Source organism: Styela clava, chromosome 14 (assembly GCF_964204865.1).
Source record: "Styela clava chromosome 14, kaStyClav1.hap1.2, whole genome shotgun sequence".
Classification (NCBI taxonomy): Eukaryota; Metazoa; Chordata; class Ascidiacea; order Stolidobranchia; family Styelidae; genus Styela; species Styela clava.
This window is the reverse complement of record NC_135263.1, coordinates 9788733-9812546: the sequence shown is the minus strand read 5'-3', so window position 1 is coordinate 9812546 and position 23814 is coordinate 9788733. Positions and strand designations below refer to the sequence as shown.

Sequence of the window (23814 nt, the reverse complement as noted above, 5' to 3'; positions counted from 1 at the left end):
TTTGATTCGCTGCATTCAAAAATGTATTGGCAATTGACTTATAATGGCCAACATGCCAAATTTGCCAAAATGAATATATAAAATGATTTGAAATTAATTCAATATTTTAATAGCTCAATAGAATACATCTTCATTATGTGTAGCCTACAATTCTATAACCATAATGGAGATATAATACATACATCTTCATTACTCCGCATAGTTTCCATCTGTTGTTGAGAAGATTCCTCAGCTGCATTAGAACTTCCTTGTCTTTGTTGAATTCCAGATCCTTCTGTACCAGCTGCTGATTCCTCAACTTCCATGTCTAATGCTTGTTGAGATAGTTGGTCAGTGCTCGGTATAACACCAAGATATCTGGTAAATTAAATGAATTTTTTTAATTATTGTAATCTATCCATATTAAAATATTTCACTCTAAACTAGCGCAACATGTATATTCATAGAGTGAATGCCCTTTTTGACAAACTTCCTCAAACCCGAAGCTTCTCAAAATACTCACTCATGATTCTATCAGGCATCAAAAATAATGCATTAAATATAAAATCAAAGTAGTTTTGTAGCTCATCTGACCTATCAATACCAACTACCTCAATCAAGACATAATATTGATATATATATTGTGAGTGTTAGGTAGAAGTCCCTCAAGTTGAGTAACTGGACATCCGAGTCTCAAGTTGAGTCAATCACTGAGTCAACAAGCCTCATTGGCAGTAAGGTGATAGTGAGTCCACGATTATCCTTGAATAACTCAAGTCATTTTGAGTCTTCGATTAAACTTGAGTCCAACTTCAGTCGAGTCAATGACTCAAGTCACTCAACACTTACAGTGCTAACAATCAAAGTAGATTGTCTTTGCACCCAAGGGCTAAAGTCTACTAATCTATTGCAAAAGAAACCCTAGAAAACCAACGATTTAGGCTCACTTGATATTTTCTTCTCCTTCTTTGACAACGAACGACCATCGATATGAAACAGGCATTGGGCTGTTATTTGTAATATCAACAAATCTGGCAACCTCAGTATCATTGAGAATGCATCCAAAATCAATCTCCTTCTTACTGAAGTCAAGATTCGGAAAGTTGACCTGAATTTAGACGTAATTTTCTTGAATAAGATAATGCCTAATTACAATGTATGTAATATGACAGCTCGATCATATGTCGAACCACGGGCTCTCATCTGGTTACCGGTCCATATCGGGTATGAGAATAGTTAGCCAGTTATTTGTTACATATGCATAGACATGATGGTGGAGGAAGTTGTATCAGACCAGCGGTCATGTGAACCAGGACCATCAATACTCTTGCACATAATTATTAGAACAACATAATTCATTAATACCTCTCCTTTTAATTTAACATGATCCGTATGCGGATGTTCCTTGTATGTGATAGTTACTTCACTATCAGCAATTCTTGAAAACAAGTCATTTTTATAATCAGGATCGAACCAGACTACAATCTCATGTTCTTGTCCCAAATCTAGACTAATCAACAGCTCAGAGCGCGGAATATTTTGAAAATCCAGAATCTGGAATGCATGGGAAAATTGTTCAAAAGTGCTGTCCACCAAGGTCAGTTTTTTTCAAACAAGCATATTTCAAATATTACATGAAAATCTGTTACATATAGACAAAGAATATAAGATTTATTTGTTTTAATATAAAAATTGTAAATATAAAAGGAAAACATCCGAAGAAAAATGGAAAAAAACAATTAGATAAGGCAATAAATTACCTTCAAAAATAATTTTTTTTTCAACATATTTTTTTATTTCGAAAAAAACATTTTAATAGATTTTAACTTAGTTAACTTATCAGCTACCTATCACCTACTACTGAATTTTTGTTCTCATTCTCACTAATCATATGAAAGCTAAGTAGTATTACCTGAAATGGATATTCTGTTGTCATGACGCAGGTCAAAGGTAATGATGACACGTTCTTAGCAATAAATTTTGCTGTTTGTGGAACCATGGGTGAGCTTTCAGGTGTTTTGTCTACTCTGAAGTATAAGTTAGGATTGGACAATTCCAGAACTGGGGAAACAAAATCCGCACTCAAAATTGATTTCAGAATTTTCTCTTTTCCGTTTGCTTTTCCAATAATAGCATGACAAACCAGAGTTTCGTGTACTCGGCGAGGCCTGTAGAAAAAATAAGATTTTGTAATGTATAATAAAAAATGAACTTCATATTTATTCTGGAGGGAGAAAATTGGCAAGCCAATTAAATATAAACTTTGTTGGGATGGAAGGATCAAATATTTGATGATTTCATGTCTCAAAGTCTATCTTCTGAGAATAGAAACCCGTCTACAAACAAACCATTGAGAACAGCCTCAAATCTTGAAAGTGCATAGAACAGGCTCTCAAATTGGGGTACATGTACTCCCAGGGGTACATTTCGACTTTTAAAGGGGTACATCAGATTAGATATAAAACTATTTTTTATTACCCGATGTTAATAATTCAAAGAACTTCCTAGGAAGTCACATTTATACCGCAGTAGAAGCTTTAACCTCAATTACAATAGCTAACAAGTTTACTTTCGCAGACTGCATGACTTATTTTGTCCAATCACAGAACGCAAGACAACTTTGGGGGTAAACGAGCAATCTATAAATTGTCCAAAAAAAGGTTTGGAAAATGTAATGATGTAAAGAAACAACTCTAAGCTAACACGATCGAACAACAACAGCTAAGATGAACAGATAAGTTCTTGACTTACTCAATTGAGTGGCCACATTACGTTTCAAGCAATCTATAACGCTCTTCCTTTAATATGAAACTCACCCATCACAATATCCTTCCAATGTAACCCATGCACTATGACCAGGTTCCAATGCCAATCTACTTGGATGAATCTCAAATACAGGAGCTGGTGGAGTTGGGATTGGTGCTTTGTCCTGAACAAACAATAAGAAATATAAATATGGATCAACTTGTGAAACTTTCATTTCAAAATTCAGTTGACGTTTAAGCAATACTTGGGAAATCCGTTTCTCTATTAAAAGGCTAAAATTTTTGTATGATGTCATATTTTTTTAACTTGTTTCAAAATTAATTTTTTACGTGGAATTTTTTGGGCACCTTCTAGACTTATGTTTATATTTGTTTCAGGAAATATACAGATATTACTCACATAGGCAGATTACAGAAAATTTTTAGATATTTGAAATTTATGAAAGATTTTCATAAAATATGACATTTTATATTTGTTTCAAGATTGTATGCTTGGCTTCCTAGTAAGTCAGTCAAGAGATCACAGAATCCTACTATCTATCGTAGTTATGTGGCCATATGATTAAGTTGTCTTATCGACTTTCCTCTCCATAGGATGAATATGAAAATTCTATCCTAACCAGAAATATGTAACCTCCTAGGCCAGCATAGGTCAAAGCAACAAAATAACCGCTGATCATCGATATATTAATTTGAATTAATTCCAATCACCACAAAAACAAAAAATTTTTAATAACAGCAAAACCAAAAAATGTCACACACCCTGATTTTCATATCTTTAGAATTGGAAAGACCATGTTCATGTCTGCGATGCCTGGGTTTCACAAATCCATCTGTGCTCCACATCAAAGCTTGATGTCTTCTGCCACGATTTGTGAGTTTAATTTTTCTTGAACATATCGATTTTGCGAAATGAGGGCCGAGATTGAATTTGGGGGCCAGAGGTGGGTCAGTCACAAGTGTAGTACCGTATCCATATGCGTGAACTGGTATAGTAACACTCGGTCCTTGCACTATCGTAATGTTAAGTTTGTCGTGAAATCTAAAAGAAGAATACAACAAGAATTAGCCCAAATCGAGAAAAGAGGTAAAAAGAGGTTGATGATTTAGCGTATCCACACAAGTGCAATATGTCTGTCTGAGGCATTTAATCCTTTTGCACAGGATAAGGCTCTAAATTATCCTAGAAAATCTCTGAAGAACATACCTAATACAGTCATCCAATATTGCAGAAACAGAAACAGTCTCTGTACAATGAGCTGGTATTTCACCATGATCTGGTTCGACTTTCCATACAGAATTGGTACGCATCTGAAAATGGAAGTTCACTATTCAACACAAGTGTCAAAATTTCAATAAAAAATGAATTTTTTGAAGACTAATTATATTGGAACTGATTCACAAACTGCCAGAGAAACTTCAAAATCCAGCCATGGTTTAATTCCTTCAGCACATCGAATTAGGCCAAGCAAGAAGATCAGTTTTTAAGAGGGTTAAATTGAAAGGGAAAAATTACAATAAAAAAATGAAATAGGGAACAACTGTTAAATACAATTTACTATAATTCATAATGGAACTTAGCATCTGATCTGATGATAACATATAATTGGTATAACATATGATAAGTTTGTCCAAAAATCATCAGAGTGATGGCATCACAAGTTAAAATTTTGTGTTCAAATTCAATACCCAAGGTGTTGCCCCACACCTCACTCAAGGTGTGAGAAATTGTGTAGGTAATGCTGAATCGGAAAGAGCCTCGTTTAGAAAAGAAAAAAGTAAATAAATAAACAAATTCTCTACCATTTGAGCAAAGAACACAGCAGGAATAGCAGATTCGTTAGAAAGTTCCACGGTCTTTGTAGCAGGAGATAACACTTGTGTTTGGCCCCAATCCAGATGTTCAGGAGTAATGTGAACCACAGGACCTTCTCCAATGACTTGAATAACAACAGGCTGAAAATATTTTAAATAAAATTATGATATTAGAAAAGAAAAGCGACTTTTACAGTATGAATTACTACTTGACCTTCAACTGAATTTTACAAATTCGATTCTATGACTATCAGTGAATATTATACAGAGAAAGGATATTTCCTAGGAAAGATTTTTCGCTGCATTTTGACTCTGATGACCAAATTGTCATCATGCTCATGCTAAAGGTGCAAAAAGTCAGAAAGATGATATTGAAGATTTTGTTTTCTGACCCAAATTATTCAGAAATAAATGATACTACATTTACAAAACATGCCATCTCTACTTTTATTAAAATCCTTCTTATGTGTGAAGAATAAAGAACTGTAGAAATCTTACCAAAGTTTCTGTGCTTCCGAAAATAGAGAATAAAGCTGTAACTTCATGATCTTCTAACTCATGAACTTGGATAAGCAAAGGTACATCAACAACCGCTCTTGGCTCAAGAATACCTTTTGGTCTCGGGCTTCCATACACGATAGTACTGAGCTCCTCACGTACCTAAATAGAAATACAACAGGGATAAAGGTTTAAAAAAGATGAAACAATTTAGGTTCGAGGGGCTTGGATATATTTATTCAAGTTCAAACTTATCGAAACTGAATTGGCTTATTCTATGAGGTGTTTTTAGACCATCATTGGGAACAAGGCTCTGTACAAGCCGGCTCGGAAGCTAAGGCTAATCACTAAGACAACTTAGTTTGAGTCGGTTTACTAGAATGACAATTTGGATCATGATTTCATCAGTCATATAGGTTGTTGCTTGAGTACTTGAAATAACTCAATTTACCAATGTTGGATGATGTTCAAATTGAATTTGGCTTCTCAAACATATAAAATCAGAAGACTGAAGACTTGACACAGCCAGAGTCATCTTACACTCATTCCAAGCCTAGAATGCTATGTACGAAGATAACACATTATTTATGATTCTATCAGTCATCCAATAACTTACCTGTGGCAATAGATCATATTTTGCTGGTAAGTCACTATCATTCAGTAGCTTGGCATTCAATTGATATGGATAGTTCAAGAAGCAGCGACCGAAGTTAATTGTTGGAGTGAGAACCTGGAATTAAATTATAAAATTGAAGGAAAAATTTGGGAAATATTTCGTGTGATACAAAGGTTTCAATAAAGTTTTAGAAAAAGTCCGCAAGACCTGACGGGTTTGCCCAAAATATTTAGATTCAATGAGGTTCTAAACAAGATTAAAATTGCACTTTTCATTACTATTTATTTATTTTCATCACTATATTTTAATTACCGTATTCAAAACTGATTTTAAAAGGTCAAACTATTTCAAAATACTAAACGCATATCACTTCTTATGGCAACACTTTTTGTTTAAATTTATGTACATTTTAAACCTTATTTACAGTTTTGTTTGCTCGCCTAATTCTATAATCAGTTTTTATTTATTTGTTTTGATCAATTATTTTATAGTCTGCTATGTTGATTATGGAGTAAAAAAAATTATGCTTATAAATATCTCAAGCTAGTAGTGAAATTGAAGCAAAATAAAAAAAAAATGGTTCACATAAGAGGGCATTCAAAGGACCTAAATCGCTTTTCTCTTTAACTACTGTAACAAGGCTTTGAAATTTTCAGTGGTCAAAGATTATTGTTGTCGCTAGAAGGCTATTCCTTTTATTTATTTCAAAAAATGGCGCGGCGGTGTGGCTCAACGGCCTAAGCATTAGGAATACGCTCGCCACCGCACCTCTAATTACTCTGCGTGGGTTCGCAGGTTCGAATCCCATGCAGGGATGGTTATGTGCGAGAGGATTGCTGGACTCCTCGCCGTCATTGGGTGGTTCACGTAACCGCTGGTCGGTTACGGCTTCCTCCACCACCAAGTCCATGCTTCCGAAAACAAACAATACAGTAAAACTAATCCCATACCCGACTTGGAATGGTAACCGGACGAGAGGCCGTGGTTCGCCATATGGATAAGCCATCTTATCGGCTTTCCTCTCCCCGGGATAAATATGTAAATCCTATCCTAAAAATTCTATGGGATTCGTTTTTGACTTTGAAGTTTTGTGTAATGATGTCATCAAAATTCAAAATTGTACACCGTGTAGCGGTTTCTTAGTCGCATTTCAGCAACCTGACAATCATTCTACCGGTGCTGTAAAAGATTGATACTACCGGTACTTCGTTTTACCCTTCGTGTCCATATATTTGAGCATTGCTCTCAAGTTCACAAAAATTTTGGCAAGCAAAAGAAAACAGAATAGTAATAATAAATGATTATACTTGAACAGTTGGTACAACACATTTTGCGACAATAGGCAAAGATAAAATATCTTCTCCAACCCCTTTGATATCAACAACGAGAGCATAATCATATCTCTTGAGTGTGTTTGAACAAATGCTAACTTGAATTCTCATCTCACTCTGAGCACGAATAGTTCCCTGCAATATGAAGATTATAAATGATCAGTACAATGACTGGGGTGAATCCGAGAAATAGTTCAAGAAATGGTCAAAATCAAGTGAAAATATTTTCAAATGTGGCATGTTGAGTACGGTATATTCCAATTTGTTGAATAATCATATTTTTGGCTGGCTGCCAATTACCAATTGCCCAAAATGGATAGATAACAAAGATTTCATATACCGGTATATCGGATATAACCAATTTTAAATTTCAATGATATAGATTTATTTATTTTTATTTTCTGATCTATAGTGTTTTCTTAAATAAAATTCTAAAGTTAATCAAGTAAAACAGCAAAGCAAATCATTACCTGCGATGGTGTGACATCGAATTCTCTTAGAGATAGCATACTTGCCGAACTGCTTCTTCCTGTGTCTATCGGTTTGCTTTCACCATCAAGATCACTCGCACTTGCTACACTTAGATCACCAGTACCATCACCTGTAGGTTGATATAAATTATTATTCATGCATAAGTACCGGTAATTGAACAGTTGGTATATAACAAGAAAGTCACTTTCATATATAAATAGGCAAAAAGTCCAATAACTATGTTAAGTAACCTAACTTAGAATGAAAAAACCCTATTTGAAAATGATTCATAAGGACAATTTATATCCAAAAAGCCATCATTCACATATATACACAAAAAACCATATCTTATTCACAAAATATGATAATTATGTCATTTTTAGAAAAATCAAACAGATTGATCAAATTTTGGTTCAGATGGATATTATTGCCATATTGTCACAGTAGAACTGAATTCCCTTATGTCACATTTTACCATTATGAAAAAATTGTATATTTGTAATTTGTAATTATAATAAACTTATTAATGGACATAAGGAACTACCTAAAATCCAAACTAAAACAGATGCAGCTTTGAAACCCAGACCATATAACCCCTGGTCCAGTTTGAAAAAGTCCATTTCTGAAAAATGTAAGCTACGTACTTTGGTTTGACTGCGGCAATATAGTCCATCTGAGACAATATAATGATATACAATATAATGAGGCCATAGAACAATACAAAAGAGTATTTTTATCATATAAAGTAAATGTTTTACTAAAACTCATGAAAACAAACCTCGGACTCTGAGATTGAAAGTCATAGGTACCAGTGATGTGTTGTACAGATTACATAATTTAGAATGAACAAATCCATATGATACTGTGCCGAATCTCAGCCGAGGAACATCAAAATGAAAAGTTGGTCCAATCACACATCCCCTGAAAAATAATAATATTGTTGATAAAATGAATTTGAGGAAGTAGAATGGAGGGTTCGAAATGAGTAATCAGATCTCGAATCTCGATTGAGAGAAATGAGAAGAACCATAATAAATTTAAAGAACACAAAATTTGAAGAAAAAAGTACTTTTCCCTACGCAACCATTAAAAATTGAAATTGCAAAACACTGCACAAGTCGGGTAAACATAAATAAGTAGCTGATAAGATTCAGTATCAAATGCACTAATTCTTGATCATCGATCTGAATCAGGCTTCGGGTTCTCAAATATGGACTCCAACGACGAATTCAGCTAGCATACACATAAAACAAATATAAAACTGACTTGAAATTCAATTTCAATTGTTCTGGTGATCCATCGACAGCGAAATAAAAATCTCTTGAAAAATCGCCAAGTGTTTCTGAACAGAACGATACTTCAATAGCTTGATGTCCAGTAGGGAGTACAATGCCTTCAACTGGATCAAATCTAAATTCTGAGTCGGGTTGATTTTTTGCCACCGTTCCACCTTTCGGAGGTCCTTCGCTTGATGGCGACAAACTGAAGATTGCGTCAATGTCACCTTTGTTTGCCAATACAACCTATGAAGAAATTCGAAGTTAATTTTAGACATAAATTGCTCAAATTGTTTAATTATTAATTAAAATTATTTACAATTATTCCTAAAAAGAAAGATTTCAAAATATTGAGTATAATTAATATTTGAATATTCAATTTTGTAACGGACATCCAATTTCTTGGCAATGCACAAAATAATTATGACATTACTTCACTTACCTCGTAAGTATGAGTAGAACCAGCAAAAACGTTCCCAATATCCAATGAATCATATGAAAACACTAGTTTCGGTCCCATCCCATCCCCTCGGATTTTTAAAGGAAGTCTTGTTTCTCTTCCAGTGATGTCACAAAAAGCTGTTCTCTGATAAGATTTTGCTTCTTTCGGTTTAAAAGCAACTGTCAACTCGATAGTTGAATTCGGCCAAATGTCGCCTTCCTATTAACAATAATGGAAATGTGGAAATTAGGAAGAGAAGTGTAGGTTTCTCTTAGTTTTTGTAACCTAATTTATGTGAAATGATAATAAATTGTCATAGATTTCATAAAATTATTCATTTTGTGGAAAAAGCGTTGAGAGCGTTTGAGGCATGGTGTTTTTTTCTCTAAAGGAATTTGATTGAAGGATGGTCATGCACACTCACACAGAACTAGGGCTGTCCCAGCGAACCGAATATTCGAAATCGAATCGCAAATTATTCGAAGCGTTTTTCGGCCAATATACGAATCGCTAAAATTTGGTACATAATGCGTCCCACGACCACCTTTGCACCGCGTTTTTCACCAGGCAAGCAAAAACATGTTTTTTATCGCTTTCTTTGCTGTAAAAAGGTCTTTTCTCCTATTGCCCAGTGACATGTAATCATCCATTTCATGCATGGTCATAAAAGAAAAGTTATCGGTGACAATGATTTGAAGATGACATTTTTTGAGAGAACACAAGGAGAAAAAGGCAAATTTTGTGTCAGCAAAAAACGCAAGTTCTATAAATAGAATCGATTTGTAGCTGTTGAGTCAGTAATCATAGGAACATGGTACAGGGCTGAAACACGTTTAGGAGGTCCAATACCTTTTTATAATAGAATGGCAATACTCTGACTATTTCATCCATTTATTACTATGACAAATAATTGCATTCTTGTGAGTTGATGGCTGTTGTACAGCAACAATATGGTCATCAAATAATAAATTAATAATGTCATCAAACTAGCTCTGAATTTTTGAGTTCCCTAAATGCAATTTCCAACTCTTAAAACTTTATATTTTTTGAAACCCTAATTTTTTGACCAGTTCAAGGAGGCTTGGGATCTCCTTTCATAACTCTGGAAACATAGTAGGTATGCAAAATATTTGCAATAATTTAGATATAACTGCACATACAACACAATATTGAAGAGGAAGTTTTTTTTATTGTACATTAAAGATAAATTTAGGATTGCGCAATAATATTCAATTATTCGGTTCGATTCGAGAAAAGTATTCGGTTCGATTCGAATCAAAAAAATATGCGATTTTGGACAGCCCTACACAGAACCAAATGACACTGATCTCTAAGTGAATTCACAGGCTACTACTAAAGTGCAAAGAATTAATGCGTACTATAGAATTGTACGCAAGTAGCTCAAATAGCAACTGACACGAGAATTAGGGAGAATTAAAACTTGATGTTATGTACTGAGTTAGAACAAGAATTAACCGTATGAAAATGGTTAGAGCGTATGAAGTAGGATTCAAAATAGCATAAAAGCTATGGATCATAGGAAAAGTATATTTATACTGCTCCAGATTTTAAATCAAAACTTAGTTATCGTATAAACTATTAGATGAAATCACTCCTACCAAAAATGGAAAAACATCATATCTGAAAAAATTTTGGGAAATTTCTTTTAATTATTCCACTTTCAAACATTTCAAAAAAATATTATTACTGTACATACCAAAGGATACACAGAAAATATTTCATCAGCAAAAAGTAATGGATCTCCTTGAACTAGATTTCTTCTGTTGGTAAAAGTTCGAGTCAATATTGACATTCTATCACGTAATGTTGGATCGTCGATACATTCTTGTAGAAATCTTTCTCGTTCTTGTCTTTCTTCATCACTGATCTCGTTGCAGAATCTAAGAAAAAAAGTTTATCCAGAAAATGGTAAAATGGTAAAATTGTTAATCAACAAGCTTGGAGCCAAGTGAGTTCAGGCCCAATCGAAGCAGTCTAAAATTATGAAAATACGGACTGGCCATACAAAATGCTGAGATTAAATCAAGATTGAAGATTCATCGAAGCATATATCCAGAGTGGTAGGAAAAGGTACACTTTTACTTGCAGTCCTGGGATATTGCTCGATAACCTTGCAGTGCTTCATCAGTGTCGGACAGAGAGATGTGAATAATGTGTATCACATAACTTTATATATATATATATATATACATGCTTCACAGTAAAATGCATTTCATTTTATTCATCAATATAGATAAATAGTTTTCGATGTGATGACCTGGTTCTTACTGTGTTGTTATACTTATTAGCTATGCAGGTTAGTGATTTCAGCACCATTTCAATAAGAAGACAAGGTGAAACAGAAAATATTCGCGTTCCTCAAGAAAACTTTCTTTGTGTCAGCTTATACAAAAGCCCCTCAAAAAAGAGATTAATAGGAAATAGAGATCAAGTTAGAACATTGATAATAAAGAGAAAAAACAATTTAAAAAAATATTCAATTAAACAACAATTTACTCATTTCAATCACTAGTAATGATTCTGTTTCATTGAACAAAAATGAAAATAGAAAATCTCTTCTCATACCTATCTTTCTGCGAGTCTTCCTCAATCTGAGTTGCGAATGGTGACCATTTGAAGTGGGCAATGACATTACTTCTATTGTGTATGATAATGTTTCTCTGGTTTGCCATTGAAATATAGGTGTTGTCAATACGAATTGCATTTTTATCCAAACGCACATTTGCATCAACAGCAGCTCCATATAATGTGACATGAACCTGTTCGCCTGAAATAAAAATATAACATTAATCAGAGAAGGGTTCTTCGAACAGCGCCCCTAGGGCCATGAAGCAGTCCTCTAGGACCATAAGGAAAAAATTTTTTTACCAGGTACCATTCATGACGACTATATTAATTTAAAGTGAATTGACCACTATTTCTAATTTTTTGACTATGATACATTTGTTCTTTTACATTCGGTCGGTAGCTTTTTATTATTAAACATGACTCGGAAAATAACTGAAAGAGTTGTGTTGGAAGCGTCCAAATGGGTTATATTGGCTTTAAATTTTATTATTTATTATTTCAGTTATGTTCTTTGAAAAGGAGTCAATGTCCCCAGAGGAGCAATTTTAATTTTTGTCCAGACCATGGGTTTTGCAGCTAGCATACAAGACAATTTGCATGGGAAATGAATGAAAATGAAAGATGAAGTTTGGAAGGATAAATAAAAGCAATCTATCTACGTATATAAGAAATGACAAAATATCAACAATATTTTATAGATATCATTACTTACCAGAATCATAGCAAAGAACCAAATCCTTCTGATGATCTCCAATTTTTGATGGCTTGAATTCAATGAACATTTGTATACTGTCACCAACAGCAAGACTTCCAGAACTTGGCGTAATTGAAAACGGACTAACAATATAATAAATAACATGAGTATATCATAAATGCAAATGGGTCTTAACACTCGGCACATCAAGTTTGCTTGTAATCAGAACTCTGATTACCCTGGGCAGGATATTTGGATTTCACGCAGTCATAGGGACCGAATGTCTCAGGGTCTTTTTTCCCTGAGTAAATATACCGCAACAGTTATTGTAACTATTTTTCAATATTTGAAACAAGTTCAAATACAAAAAAATTTGAAATATGACATATTTTAAGTTAATGACAATAGAAACTTCCAAATTTAAAAAAAAGGTAGATTTTGCATAAAATGATCCATGTCTTTATCATACAAACCCACCTCTCAGTTTCAAATGAAAATTTAGCTTCTATTTTTCCAATGTTTCGGACAAGAAGAGTTTTTGATGAATTGTGTTTTACTGGACAAACAGAGAAATTGACTTGATCTGGTAAATCTAGAATAGCATGTGCTCCAATAGCCTGGAATAAACAAGAAAATACTTCTAAATTGTTAATTCCAAAGAGAAAAAATAGAAAATATAGTAATGACTAAAATTCAAATTTTGCATAAAAATTTAAAAGTTCATCCCATTTACAGAAAAACTGAAAAAATAGAGACAAGTAAAATTCTCACTTTAACAGGAACAATAAACTTTTCACGTTCAGTCATACAAATCAATTCATGAGTATAATCTTTATTATCTTCAGGATTGAACAAAATTTTGAAGACGGAAGCCATTCCTGGTGCAACCTTGTGACTGACGTTTTCAGGACTGATAATTTTAAAGTAGGGTGAATCTTTCTGGATTACCTTTACTAATCTTGGAACCTGTAGTAAATGAAAGTTGTTAAAATCAATGAAGAAATAAAAGTGAATTTATAGATTGTTGTAGAATGATAAGTATGAATGTGTAAGAACATGTACCTAAAACTTATTGATGATATTAAAAATACATTTTTGGGGTCACGAGTTTAGGTTCAAAACCCCTAACAAATTAGTACGGCAATGCTGAATTACACAGATTTTTTTCGGGTCTTCCAAAAAATATAAGCTCACTAAAAGTATTAGTGGCTGCAAGTATAGAGCCTATGGTGAAGGTATGTAAACACCCATACAAAGAGGAAAATTTGAATAACCATTTTTTATAAAACATGCTATTATGAAAAAATATTTCACAGTATTAATGTGATATTTTTGATGGAAATCTGAATAATCAAAATTAGTGCATGATGGAATTCTGTAATAACAAAACTATTTGAATATGATTAACCATATATTCAAGAACTAACACTGCACATCTACATCAAAAAGTATTATTAAACCATCAATAACATTTAACCTTGTCATTATTCCTCAGCAGTAATGGTACTTCATAGGTATGGAACGGCTCAAAATTTTGAAAATAAATTTCTGATGGAAAAGGTTGAAACATTGCTTCTTCAACATCAACAGAAGACACCTGATGAAAATAACGAATAAGTATAAAATATCAAAACATAAATGTTATTGTAGTATAAAGTGTTTATTTAGTATTTATAAACGAGATAATAAATATTTCTAGTCTTCATGTAACTCAAGTCAATGTTATATTATTTGTATATAGAGAGTAGGAAATATCAATAAGAGTGATGGCATAGTCGTTAGAGCATTACATCTAACGTATGTTAGTATAACATGATAGAGATCTTCGGTTAAAATCGCATCCCTACCCCTTATCCAAAGTACAATTAATTAGGTATGAAGTTCCAAACAGGCAAGAATGTGATTCTTCCGAAAAGAGTAGCTCCTTATGTATCACTGGCTGCTTATACAAGGCTTTGTTCAGAGTGAAGGCGCAAAATTGGGCGCTCCAGAAGTATGTGTACCAATATGGAGATATTTAATTTAATTTCGATGCTGTGCCTGTGACTAACCAACAAAAATTGTAAAGAGATATAAAGAATCAAAAATAATACTAACTTTTTGATGTGTTGTTTCTGACATATCCAGAAGTTCAACTACCCTTGGTAATCTCATTTCATGGGTATTTGCTAACTTGGCTTTGGTGTCCATCTCCATTTCCTTCATGTACATTGATGGGGTCATCTGTTAAAAATGTAATGATGCAAGAAAAACAAGGACAAATTAGTGTTGACAACACATAAATAGGCTAAATTAGAATACATTTCATCATGTTTTTTCCACTTGTGTTTAAGGTCACAGAATGAGATATGAACTGTAAAGTACTACTCTTATGTCTCATGTTTTAAAATCTCACCTAAAGTTTTGACTATCCTGTGCTTTGTGTTTTGTATTATAATTTTTTACTAATGCTGTAGTGACAGAATAAATTACTCCATCTAAATGAACTACAATCCATATCCATAGTTAGTTTCCCAATTTAAAAAGATTGCTTTTTGTACTCAATTTTGTCACTAATCTTGTGTAAATATCTAATCGAAATTTTCATTTGTGAATGATACTAAAGTTGAATAACACACTGAAACAATACCATACTTTTGAGCTGCAACTTTCTATCTTAATGCAGTATTTACTTACTTTGCAGTAATGAACTTTTTGTCGGAGATATAAAAAAAATAAACTATGTCCATGTACTGTTTGCAAATCAACAAGTGTATACACAGTACAACAGAAGTTTGGTCTCTACTCACCCGAATTTTCGGCATTTCCGTTGTTTTGATTAATTTTGGATTTCTTGGAGCGACAACCTTGCTCTCCATATTTTTCAAGAGACTCTCACTCAAGTGACTCAAATTTCCAGTGACAATGTCGGTGCCACCGACGCCAGGTTTGGCGGGGCTCGGCATTGTTGATCGTTTTAGCTCACTTATTGGTTAGGTCATTTCAAATCTGCATTATAATGAATAAAATTTAATAAAGTAGAACTTTGAATTGCGGAATCAGAAAAGAAACTACGACAGAGCACACAAAAAAAGTCAACGACATACGAATCAAATGAACGAATCCAACTTCAGAAAGCGCGACCTCAACTGCAAACACCGCGACGTTGCTATGGAAATCTCTTTCTGCCACCTTGTGGTTACATTTCAAAATCGCAGATTTTTCAGTCGTTGTGCCGTAAATATGGTTGTGCTGATCGGAGGAAAGTTTAGACTAAATTATATGGAAAATAAGCTCACAGCAATTTACTTGTAATTTCCATGACATTCGTTTAGTGATTTTAATTAAATTACAAGTAACTTCATGAGATCCGGGCCACTGCACGCAGTATTGTTCCAGTTTTTGCTCCATAAGTACTAATTGTCATCTTGTCAGGTTCAGGTTGGGTTGGCCAATTTGTGTGACCTATCTAAACCTGTTCTTTTTCTGCGTTGCTATCGACATCGACCATGGTCTTGTTTTTTTTATATTTTAGTTATAATAAGCGCTATATTTACCGTGTACAGGCTTTTTCTTTCAAATTCGTAAACTGACTCTCGTGATATTTCGATGTAGTATTTTTCATCCTGAATTTTAAATACAATGAACTTGCATCACAATACACGTGCATTTTACGGGTAACATAAATCATTTCACGATACAAATAATGACGTTTTATTGCATGGGCATAACTTATAATCTACAAATAATTCGGTGATCTTGGTGTTGCCGAAGTTTCAACTCTTCGAATGTTAGATAGCTTCCTTGCAGACAACCAAAATTCAAGAAGCTCAGGAGCAGATTCGAGCACTTTTGCAAGAACAAATAAAAGGGCGTGTATCATGCTGGCATTCATTAACATGTGAGCAGGCATCGACATTACCAGCAGGCATAATTTTTCCTGCAAAAATAAGGGTATGAACCGATGAGTTATTTATCGCGAAAAGAAGAACGGCGGTAAAAATCAGTGAAACATACCTCAAACCAACTTTTGGCCATGATACCAGTACATGTAGGGTCGGCCCTATCTAATACAGGGCCATATGCAAACGTATGGCGCGGAGCCCAGTGAAAATTATTATTTTGTATTAGAAAATAAATTCGTCTTTACTTTTAATCCCTTTTAACTAAGTAGAAAATCTCAAAGTAATTTTGCTTTACGAGGATTGCGTGTACTTAATTAATACCTTGACCAATACATAATTCAATTTAATAAATTACACATAGAAAGAGCGCGGGGAACACTGTGGTCGCATGGGTTACGGTGGTCTAAGGGCGGCCATGAGCGTGAAAATGTATTCGTTCAATTGCCTTAAATTGTCTTACAGCACCAGTATTATAGGTTGTAAAATCTCAGAGAAGTATAGGTGAGTAGTATGTGTATTTTAATATTACAAAAAAACTTATGCCACAAGAAAGACACAAATAGTTTTTTCGTTTCTTTACAAAATAATATAATATACCTTTCCAAATGGGATATTTTTACCATCTTCATATTGAAATCTGGCAACCTTTCGAAATATACAATTGATTGTTTCGTCCTTGAGGGCCGTTTCGCCTCGAACTTCTTCTTTCAAATCTATAAACCTTGAAAAATCATGTAGAATATTACATCCCATTCTTCAGCAATAAGAAGGAACAAAGACGGCTTACCATGGCATTGGTTGCGTGGTATTATCTTTTCTATCTCTGGTCAACACGTATGCATCTGATCTCATTTTTTCTAAAGCTACACTGGTTACTGGTCCAAGACTGATGGTTCCAAATTTGTTTTGTATGAGCTTGAATTGTTCGCTGAACATTTTAATAACAATAATTGAAGGCCATCTTATCAGAAAAGCTAATATATAATATAAGATTACAATCGAGGATATCCCAAGCATTTACTTATACATTTACTTTTTGTTTAACCAAAAATATGTCAAATAATCATTTTCATTGTTGATTCATAAATACAATCCAAATTCTGTGATAACATCTATTAATGTATGTAATTTCTATATATTACTGAAATTAGCAATTTACGAATTTTAAATGATGGTTGTTTACATTTTTGTGAATATTTAATAAAACTTTAATTTTTGCTATATAAATATTCAAGTGAGATAAAAAAAACATTCCGACCCTTTTCTTTTTATTAAATCATCATCTACGTCTTTCGAAAGTTTTTTTTGCAATTTCACAAAATCATGTCTTATATCATTGAGAACATTCTCTGCCGTTCGTTTGCTGATACTGAAAAATGAAACCGACAAAGGTGACCATATTTTGGATAGGATTTACGTTGCTTTTAACGATAAAAATATTTTAGGTTTTTCTTCGAACATAGCTTTATACAAGCATCCACTGACATGTAGGGAGCTACTATTAGGGTACATTGACTCGCACAACATCAGAAAATTTATTTTTATATGATAGCGACAGAACAACGTCTGCATAGCGAATAAATCTATTTGATAGTTTATATCTGACCGTATTTTGCATAGTGTACATGGTATTTTTATAAACTAACGAACATGGCAATTATCGCGATCTGTTGTAATCAAAATCATACACTTATAAGAAGTCATACTCATCATCATCCGGGCACATAATTAACGAGCGGCAAATTCAAATTACCTACTAAGAAATTATTGAAATATACAAAAATATAGTTGATGAAGTCGTTTTCGATACCGATCGAGGTTTATACTAGCTATAATTATTGTTAAGCCCTAGTAAGGCACTTTCACAAATACGATGGTGTCGCAATTATACTGATGTTATTATATATCAGAAACCAACGTCGGGTAGAAGATTATAAACCTCTGATCGCCAGTCAAGTCGAGTCAAAGGTCGTCCGAGTCTCGAGGGGACATCGGGGTAGAGTCAATCACCGAGTTGAATCTCACTGGCGGTTAGTTGAGTACAAATCCGAGTCATTTCAATCAGATAAATCAAGTCCCTCCCCCCTCAACAGTGTAAACGCTCATATTATTTATTACATTACTCTTTTTCGAATTTACGATGCCCAGCCATAATTGATACTTCTTTTGATGCAAATATGAAAAATAGTAATAAAATAACTTTTAGAAAACTTATGAAACATTTTTTATCAACAAACCTTCCCAACATTGCAATTTTCCTTCTTTCTTCGATAATTTTTTCAGTATGCGCAATTAAAGTCCATTGTTGATAACTTTCGTTTGAAGCACCAGCTGGCGTGGATGACGCACCACTTCTTCGTCTGCAAAATTATAGTTTTAGCCTAACTAACTTTGGTAAAAAAAAAGCCAATCTATTATCAAAGCTAATCTATATTCTTCAAAACTTGTGTAACATACGAGCTGCTTTTGCTATATTTTCCACCGCCTGCCCCACCGGATCTCAATGCTGAAGTCTTTTTACTACGTTCGCCAGCAGCTAACAATTCTTCCCAAGTATCTACCCTTGGAGTTGGAGAATCACTGGTAGTCTTTGATGCAAATTTTGTTGCAAGTTGAGCAAGACGAGGTCTGCAAAAAACGATCAATAAAACAATAAAATATCCCTTCGAGTGAGACGTAGTGAGAAAATTTTACAAAGACAGTTTATTAACTCGGCGTGTAATAGTAGAACAGTTTTTGATATTCATTTGGAAGAGACGAAAGTCATTGTGACGGCTCAATCACATGGTGAACCACGCCTAGGCCTAATGTAGCTGTGGACCACACCAGGACAAGTCAGGCAACCCTATTGCGCATGCCTATCCCGCTAGGGATTCGAAACTTCACATGGTAATCTCAAGTAAAATGACAAGCGTGTTCCGGACGCTTAGCACGATGCGCCAGTCGTCGAGCATAGTACAAATCCTTTGTGGTATCCGACGAAAAAATTTTGCGTACATGTTGCCATTTATTATATGATGCCATTATATTTGAGAAATAGATATTGATATAAAACACGAGAATATCGGTTGGATACCGAAGACTTATCGATAGATTCATGACCCGCGGGTCCCATCACTAATTAATTAATAACTCGCTAATTATACGACATAATTCATCCGAAATTAATAGGCTTCTAGTCCGAGATATGATGAATGCACATGTAAAATTTGGAGCAGACCTCGCCTTCGTGAGATATCGCGTTCAAATACCTATCAACATACTTACCGATCTTATGATCGATAAGTAATGATGTATAGCGGAGTCACCTTCTTGGAGAATTTGAAAATGCGACGGATGACATTCTTTTTCTTTCCAGAGCTGTTGTCATGTTGGAAGAAGCAGATATTGGTTTCTGTGGTCTGTCACCAGTCTCCTAAATATCAGATAAATGCTAATTATCTTAAACAGAAAAAGTAAAACAAACATTCAATAATAAAATAATATACCGGAGTGTTTGATCCATCTGAATAAATACTGGCGTCGTCAGTCACAAGCGCGCCACGGCTGCAAAATGAAGATTATATTGTTATGCTCTAATTGTCTAATTTAATTTGAATATTGCGAAAAGTATTGTATCCCTAACAACTATTATACTTATATCATGCAACAATAAATGAAGAACCTCATCAATAACTGATGACCCAACCAATTTGTATAATATCAGGCAAAAATTACTGAAGGGTGAGCGACAAATGAAAGTAACTAAAATAATCAATCCAGAGAAATTCATTACCAGGCAACATATCAGAAGATTACGTGAACCTTCACTAGCATTCCTGAGAGAACGCCTTAATTCCCTGTAGGTTCCTTTTAGATTTCAAATAGGTAACAAATTATACAAAAATAAAATGGATGGTGAAAAAATATTTATTTTTCATTTTATCATATTAGTACTTACTATGACATCGGTTTTCCGTAATGGTCCAGAGTTATATCCTGACGAAAAAGATCTAGAACAAGTTTTCCTGGTAGGGGATGCTAAAGTAAATTAAATAGAGTCAACTTACTGTTACCTAAAATTTGTATAAATTTTTAAATACCCTGGATGTCTAGTTGATCCGTGTTTCGTTACAAAAACTTATTGTATTGAAATCATCAATAAGTATAGGACGCGCCACCAAAACAGCAGGTTTCACTACCAATACTTATCGAAAAATTTATTTACCAACCTGGAGTTTTAACATCTTCGACTTCATGTTATAAAGACAACATAATATTGAATTCATTGCTTGTAACTTATGTTGCAAATATAAACGTTTCTTCTCTTGTCGCCATCTGTACATATCGAGATATAGTAAAAATAATTTAAACAGAAAATTGCGATCAAAATTGCGAATTGTGATTTTTCCCCTTTTTTTTGTAGCACATAGCAATATTCTCGCGAATTTTTTTTTTACTTTATCATGGTTTAAAAATGCTAAAAGCTAACAAATTCTATCGTATTCATAATATAAACTTAACACATTTGTTTTATGACTTACCACTATTTTACACATGATATGATACCGCAACATCAGAGAAGGTATAACTGGGCAATACACCTTTCGTGTCCTGCGACAGAGGGAAAAGAGCCACTTCTATTTTTTTACAGTGACCATTGTAACACTGGTAAATATATATACTAAGTGTGTTGTGTGTGGAATGTATTTATAACTTCAACAGATAAAATAGTATATATATACTTGAGTAGTTTTTCTTCCTTATCTTCCAGATCTTCAAGTTCAGTCCCGATTCCAGCGTTGGAAAATTTTTGTTTTGTTCCTTTCTTCCGGAAAGCGCGAGCCAGCACAGGCATAGGTTGAGGTGAATCTGTAAATCAAAGTCCTTTATGTAATGGCCACACAGTAAGGATTATTATTTTCGAAAAAATAGGATGCTGATACCTTTTCCTCTCACTGCTCCCATAATTTTTCCGACAGCTCGAACAATTTTCCACTGATTTTTAGGCGGAGCTTTCATTGCCATATCATCTTTCTTGTCAGCTTCCTCTAATGCCTGTTCCTGCTAACGTCAGGGTTGGGTGAAAAAAAGTTTTTTTTTATTATGTTTGTGATTTATACTTTGGGCGCTCCAGAAGATGTGTACTCATGGAGGTAACTAATATTGTTTGCCTTCTTTACATCAAGTTGTGTAACGGGACTAAAATCTATGGGCAGGGGGTGTATTCACTTGGCTAACACAGACAGCCACCGAACTCGCAATAGAATTAAAATAAGGAAAATCGAAATAAATTGTGCCCTAACCTGGTACACATACTACGGGAGTACCATACTTTGTTATTTAAATAAAAGTATATTTCAGTCCTAATAAAATGAATAAAGCGACTGGAACCTATGGGGGCAGGGGGTATATTCACTTGGCTAACACAGACAGTCCCTGAACTCGCAATAGAACTAAAATAAGGAAAATCGGAATAAAAGTATGCTCTAACCCTAACCTGGCACAACGGGACTACGGGAATACCATACTTTGTTATTTGAATAAAAGTCTATTTCGGTTCTAATAAATACTCAAAATGATGAACCGAATACATATATTGATTGTAGCCAGCATTATTTACTTTTTTCTACACTTGCACTTCTGTTTGTGTGTGATTGTACCCAAAATTTTCAGAATTCTACAACGTTTCGCACAAAAGTTATGTTCTCGCTAGAATATGGCGGCGTTGGAGACAGCTTGCACACCTTTCGAAAGAGATATCCACTTAGACTCTGATTAGCGTGAACGCCCTTTCTCATGAGGTGAACTTCGTTTAATCTTTGCTTGATGGCCGCAAAACCGGCTGTTGCTTCAATAGGATCTGCTTTTTCTACAATCCTGTCCCCTCCCATGGATTTTAACTGGGGAGTTCCCTTTTTCGTTCTAGTCGTCTTTTTCCATTTTACATTAGATTTCATGGGAAACCTTGTTATCTGCAAGCATTTTAAAATAATAAGCTTGATGGTTAAATTGAATGAACTTTTTCAAAATAGCCTATTCGTTGTCCCACTGTTTTATACACTCGTCACTCAATTCAGAGTTTCGGCATTCACTTTATTTTCTAGCCAAGCAAAAATCATATCATTAATACAAATAATTAGACGTACATGAACCGATTTTCTGATATTTTACCTTGCACCTCAAGTCGTCCGTGAGAGAAGTAAGGATAAGTTCTCCAGATTCGAGATAAACTTTTCCAAGTGTCTGATACGGTTTCGCTTTATCGGCGAAGAAACCATAATGGAGATTCCTTTTCCTGCGATTGAATTTTTCGCGCCAAGCCCTACTCTCGTCAGTTATCTCTGTCACATAGGATTCGTCATTTCGTGCGGACGCTCTCGATCCGTCATATTTGCAAGCTATAAAAGAATGCCAGAAGAAATTGGATTCATTATCAACATTGTATAATTTAAGCGCAATTTTGCAACCTTGCGTCACACGAAGATCAATGAAACTGATTCGGCTTATGAAACTAAGCTAAGCTAAGGCTTAAATATCACGAAACTTACTAAACTCGCCGCTTTTCTGTTTTAAAGTATCCTTTATGCATTTCAGAACATCTTCAGTGTACACATCACTGGGATTCACGAGTCCGGGTAGTTTGCTGGACATGGTATCTTCGGGTTAGACTCGGACAAACTCGACGTGCCGTCTGAGCTGGTTTTAGCTTGAGGATGCGATAAGGGGCTTAGTCGGGCGTGATATTTTACCTATGACATCACAATGATATAAACAAGGGAGTAGACGACATTGGCTATTGTCCGCTGACAGCAACACTAAATGGCGCAAACATGCAACACACGATGAACTGTAACCAAACAGTTTGAATTTCTTCAAATGCAATATTAAAACAAAATTATATATGTATATCTTACTCGGTTACTCATTAAATTGGGAATGCGCTTGGGTTGGCTGTCTTACTTGGATAAAATTCGCAATCAGTCAGACGCAGACCATACATGAGCGCACGCTATTACGACACTCGGGTACTGTTTGACTTAATTTTTTTTTTTAGTTTCACCAATTTGATGTCATAGGACGGACATTGGTAATATTTCTTAAATTGAGCACCATGTATTTTTCCTACGTTTCATTTTTAATCGCTCAAACTTCGTTACGAAGTGAACTACTACTATGAAGTGGAGTAACAGACAAGTGGCAAAGTTTAATCTACATTCTACACAATCACGAAACAATTCCAGAATGCACATTTTCTTATCTCATTTTGCACAATTTCGCCTAAATTTTGGACGAACTTGAACACAAGAAAGTAATCTGTGCATGCGTTAGTAATATCACACATGGCTTTGAACACAAACAATAAGATTAGAATAAATCGATTGAAATTATTCCGATGCAACGATAGTTTATTATTGATTTACTGTAAGAGGCTAATTAAAACATGTTGTTTACATCGATGCTTCTCCGGAAG

General features: G+C 34.3%; 2 protein-coding genes across 5 annotated transcripts in view; both read right to left on the bottom strand.

Moving 5' to 3' along the window:
- The window catches only part of LOC120341339 (hydrocephalus-inducing protein homolog), an 87575-nt gene extending 72035 nt beyond the window's left edge, over positions 1 to 15540 (bottom strand). Inside the window, exons 1-23 of one of the 2 annotated variants that reach the window (XM_078119678.1) lie at positions 15267 to 15540; positions 14575 to 14700; positions 13955 to 14074; positions 13249 to 13443; positions 12955 to 13094; positions 12496 to 12620; positions 11781 to 11982; positions 10912 to 11095; positions 9195 to 9413; positions 8742 to 8998; positions 8254 to 8396; positions 7475 to 7605; positions 6981 to 7139; positions 5674 to 5787; positions 5058 to 5219; positions 4548 to 4700; positions 3952 to 4055; positions 3507 to 3786; positions 2796 to 2908; positions 1892 to 2147; positions 1345 to 1533; positions 927 to 1087; positions 183 to 357 (exon numbers count right to left, since the gene is read on the bottom strand). In XM_078119678.1, the coding sequence (XP_077975804.1) occupies positions 183 to 357; positions 927 to 1087; positions 1345 to 1533; positions 1892 to 2147; positions 2796 to 2908; positions 3507 to 3786; positions 3952 to 4055; positions 4548 to 4700; positions 5058 to 5219; positions 5674 to 5787; positions 6981 to 7139; positions 7475 to 7605; positions 8254 to 8396; positions 8742 to 8998; positions 9195 to 9413; positions 10912 to 11095; positions 11781 to 11982; positions 12496 to 12620; positions 12955 to 13094; positions 13249 to 13443; positions 13955 to 14074; positions 14575 to 14700; positions 15267 to 15422 (3864 nt within the window). In that variant the 5' untranslated portion in view covers positions 15423 to 15540. The remainder of the gene's footprint in view (positions 1 to 182; positions 358 to 926; positions 1088 to 1344; positions 1534 to 1891; positions 2148 to 2795; positions 2909 to 3506; positions 3787 to 3951; positions 4056 to 4547; positions 4701 to 5057; positions 5220 to 5673; positions 5788 to 6980; positions 7140 to 7474; positions 7606 to 8253; positions 8397 to 8741; positions 8999 to 9194; positions 9414 to 10911; positions 11096 to 11780; positions 11983 to 12495; positions 12621 to 12954; positions 13095 to 13248; positions 13444 to 13954; positions 14075 to 14574; positions 14701 to 15266) is intronic. The other variant, XM_078119679.1, reaches the window with a different exon arrangement.
- Positions 15541 to 16050: 510 nt separating this feature from the next.
- On the bottom strand, positions 16051 to 23057 carry LOC120340573 (uncharacterized). Of its 3 annotated transcripts, none has more exons than XM_039408865.2 (15): positions 22892 to 23057; positions 22515 to 22741; positions 22088 to 22315; positions 21287 to 21407; positions 21086 to 21212; positions 20573 to 20678; positions 20302 to 20381; positions 19850 to 19907; positions 19670 to 19776; positions 18819 to 18989; positions 18599 to 18721; positions 17620 to 17730; positions 17149 to 17289; positions 16959 to 17082; positions 16055 to 16396 (listed from the first exon to the last, which is right to left on the bottom strand). In XM_039408865.2, the coding sequence occupies exons 1-15, from the start codon at positions 22992 to 22994 to the stop codon at positions 16196 to 16198; spliced, it is 2028 nt and encodes a 675-aa protein (XP_039264799.2). In that variant the 5' UTR covers positions 22995 to 23057; the 3' UTR covers positions 16055 to 16195. The 3 variants fall into 3 exon arrangements, with proteins under 3 accessions (XP_039264801.2, XP_039264799.2, XP_039264800.2); XM_039408866.2 differs by having other exon boundaries at positions 16056 to 16396; positions 21287 to 21404; XM_039408867.2 differs by lacking the exon at positions 17620 to 17730 and having other exon boundaries at positions 16051 to 16396.
- Between the last annotated feature and the right edge of the window lie 757 nt (positions 23058 to 23814).